Below are 3,439 nucleotides of genomic sequence, written 5' to 3'. Positions count from 1 at the left end.
TTGGGTGTTGCAATAGGATCCAAATTTTCCTTAAAAATGATGGGCATAAAAAGAATATTCTTAACGAAAATGTGTTTAGCTTTTATGCACATGAGGGTGTTACCAATCGATCAAAGAGTATCAAAATTTATCAGCTTGTCATCGAGTCGACTATTTTCATTCAATCATATGGAAATGGTTTCTGATAGAAAGTTCCACACAACAGATAACAACCTTTCAAACATCTATCACAAAGTAACCTTCCAATTAGTCAAAATGAATGCAACAATTCATATTATAATTCCTATATATATATCAACTAAAGTGCCAAATTAATTCGAACGCAAAGAACTATATCTAATAATCAGTAATGTAAAAAACAATACTCAATTAATCAACAAATTTTACCTCTTCATTTTAATCAAATCCAGAAGAAACTTGGTGTTAGAAGCATAATCCACCTTATCAACCTTCACAACAGTAATCTTCACCCTCTGTTCTTCCCCATACACCTCCTCCTTAATTTTCAACTTGAAAATCACCTCAGCAAAAAGCCGACTTTTAATCAACTCCTCAAAACGTTCATCATCCTGTTCTTCATATTTCATCACATAAAGCTCTTTTGCAGGACACCCCAAAATCTCCTCCCCACATTCCTGAAAAGCAGTCACCCAAGTCAACCCAGTATGATCTTGAACTTGACATTGAAGAAGATACCTATAATCACACTCCTCAAATTCCTTATTACACCTGTCACATTGCCATTTTAAACCCCCTGATTTTGTCACTTTCTTGCCACATTTTCGATCCCCAATTGTTAATGGACATGCAGTGTAACAAAAGTTATCAGTTTTTATAAAAATTAATGTCGCTTTTATCGAAACCCAATCCGGTTTCTCGGATCGGCCGAGACCCTCGTCTTTGATTTGCGATACGGTTTTACGGGTCTCGGTTTTCGACCCGGTTTCGCGGGAGATTGATTGGGAAATGACGTTTTTGCCCCTGGTGTTGAACCAGGATCTTAGGTTATCGGCCTCGGAAGATTCCGGATCGATGAAGAGTTGAGTTGATGAAAGGGTTCCGATTGTTTTTCCGGTGAAGTCGTTGACTTTTCCGGATTTGACCGCTAAGACAGGGGTCAAACTGGAGTTGACTAATTCTTGAAGGGTTTGACCTTCTCGATTGCAGAAATCCCCCCAAAGTGTTAACTCCACACTGAAACTTGATTGGTCTTTTAGGGTTAAAATCCTTCTTTGTGTTTCCATTCCGTTTTTTCTCAAGATTGGAACAGAAGGGTTGACTGATGTTACGATTCCAATGATGTCTATGATTGAATTGTTTTCAAGTGTTTCGATTTCACTAATCGGTTTGAATGAAAACTGTTGTTGTGGGATTGAAGAATCTTCATCTGTGCAAAGATCGATTGTGGAAGAGGACTCGAGGAAAATCTCCCATTCGTTGTTTAAATGGTTGAAGTTTTTCTTTGCGGGTTTTAAACTACCTTTTGAAATGATATAAACTTTTCCTACTTCGATAGTGTCATAGAATCGGTCAACAACGGAATTGAAACACGTGACACGTATTTCACCGGAATCGGAATCGAGGAGGTCGAAGGAAAAGACTTTTCCGTCCCCTTTCGCGTTGTTGTATCGCCGGAGGTCTCCTTTGGCGGTGACTCTTGCTTTGATGGCCCACCGGCCTTGGTAGGGGTTGAGGGCGGTGATTGGGATGATGCGTGGTGGTGCTTCGTTTTTTGTGATTGCTCCGTGGGGTTTGTAGATTGGTGGTGGTTGGTATGGTGGTTGGACAGTTGGGCGGAAGGTTTGAATGTTGGTGGGATTTGGGCGGTGGTTAGAGGGTGGTGGTGTGTGGTGGGAGATGCCATTAGGAGGTGGATTGTGAGAGATGGTGTCAGACTCTGTGAGCATCTTTGGGTTTCCAATGATTTCACATTCGGGTATAATGGTTTCCATGTTTAGAACAACAATGATCCTGCAAAGAATGAAATAAATTATCTATACTTCAAGCTTTCAAAACCATTTAGTTTTGAATTTTGACTAGCAAATTTAATTGAAATGCATAGATTATCAAACTACATTGACACATATATTTCAAACTTTCAGGGATTTCAAGTGCTTGATGTTGCAGTTTTGAGAACTCAATGTGTGTGTGTGTGTGAATTCAACTACATGTATACATACACAGTGAAAATTCATGATGTAATATAACACAAAGCAACAAGCACACATGTGTACTTCGAGATGGTGTATTTTTTAATCTCACAAACAAGTCACAATAGTGCTTGTGCACGTGTAACTGAGGGATTCATACATTCATGATTCAACAGCTACTATCATTCTATGTGCCCCAAAAAACAGAACAATTTAGTAATGTGAGAAGAGAAAATTCATTTCGTATAAACCTAGAGAAGTTCTACCAACAGAAAAACAGATTAAGGCAAGCAATTTAAGAGTATACATGACCAGGAAATCCTTACAGCTTAGTTACATGATCAGTGATCTAAGGCTTGTAGCTATGATAAATTCATTCCGAAGTGTTCATCCTGTTCAATTTTAAGCCCTAAATCTACATTAATCTCTATAGAAAATCAAACACAAACAGTTATAATATATAAGCATGTAGCAAACAAATGGTAATTAACAAACAGAATTCAGCGTGTGAAGAGAAAACGAACGTACTTGCGATTTTGAACTGTGCTGCAAATGTACTCGATGAGTTGAACAACGGATCCTACACGAACAGCGCCGTTTTTGACTCGATCATTAAGCTGCGTAGCGAGCATCGTTTGCTGAGTCAACACGGAATCGGAGAGAATCAAACGGTACCTCTCCTGTGATGAATTGATGGGTTTGATATCTAATATCTGTAGCAACGGCTTCGAATTCATGTCGCCAGCGAGAATCGCCGGAATACCGTTCGATGACAAATTTACAGGCATTTGATTGATTTCAGAGCAAAATTTATCGTGAAGAAATTGTAGAGAGAGATCTGGAAATTTGTGAGTAACAAAGTTAGGGTTCTTGACTGAGAAAGGATAAAATGAATTGGCGGGGAGCCGCGGTATTAAACCGACTTATGCTTGTTTCATTTAATAAGGAAAAAAAAACGAAAAGTAGGTGTTAACTGTTAACAAACCAGCTTTTAAATTTTTTGTCTTGGTTACGGAAGTTCGAAAAAAAAAAACAAACAAACTATTTTTTTTTAAATCTTAATCTGAATTTATATGGACCAAGAAAGTTGACGATTCTTATTTTCAGCTAAAATCAAAAATATTTTGTAAAGTTTAAGCGCTTTTTATGATTTTCAAATCTACATAACCAAAATAAAGTCACAACAAATATCAACCAAATTTTGATTTACACCACTACCATTCCGTTAAGATGCCTTTTAATTTTTTAATTAAAAGATAGACTTTTAATTTTTTAGATTCAGAACATTT

General features: G+C 37.4%; 1 protein-coding gene across 1 annotated transcript; it reads right to left on the bottom strand.

Annotated features, from left to right (window-relative positions):
- Positions 1-225: 225 nt before the first annotated feature.
- LOC111892538 (replication protein A 70 kDa DNA-binding subunit A) lies at positions 226-3,096 on the bottom strand. Its single transcript, XM_023888590.3, has 2 exons — positions 2,679-3,096; positions 226-1,971 (listed from the first exon to the last, which is right to left on the bottom strand). Exons 1-2 carry the CDS (start codon positions 2,936-2,938, stop codon positions 384-386), a joined length of 1,848 nt encoding a protein of 615 aa, XP_023744358.1. The 5' UTR covers positions 2,939-3,096; the 3' UTR covers positions 226-383.
- Positions 3,097-3,439: the final 343 nt, after the last annotated feature.

The sequence above is a fragment of the Lactuca sativa genome, chromosome 5 (assembly GCF_002870075.4).
Source record: "Lactuca sativa cultivar Salinas chromosome 5, Lsat_Salinas_v11, whole genome shotgun sequence".
Lineage (NCBI taxonomy): Eukaryota > Viridiplantae > Streptophyta > Magnoliopsida > Asterales > Asteraceae > Lactuca > Lactuca sativa.
The sequence above is the reverse complement of the archived record's forward strand: the minus strand, read 5'-3'. Positions and strand labels throughout refer to the sequence as shown.

Coding starts and splice junctions, on each gene's coding strand:
- LOC111892538 (XM_023888590.3), bottom strand. CDS start 2,938: ATGCCTGTAAATTTGTCATCGAACGGTATTCCGGCGATTCTCGCTGGC. Junction 1,972..2,678: donor AGCACAGTTCAAAATCGCAA/GTACGTTCGTTT, acceptor CATTCTTTGCAG/GATCATTGTTGTTCTAAACA.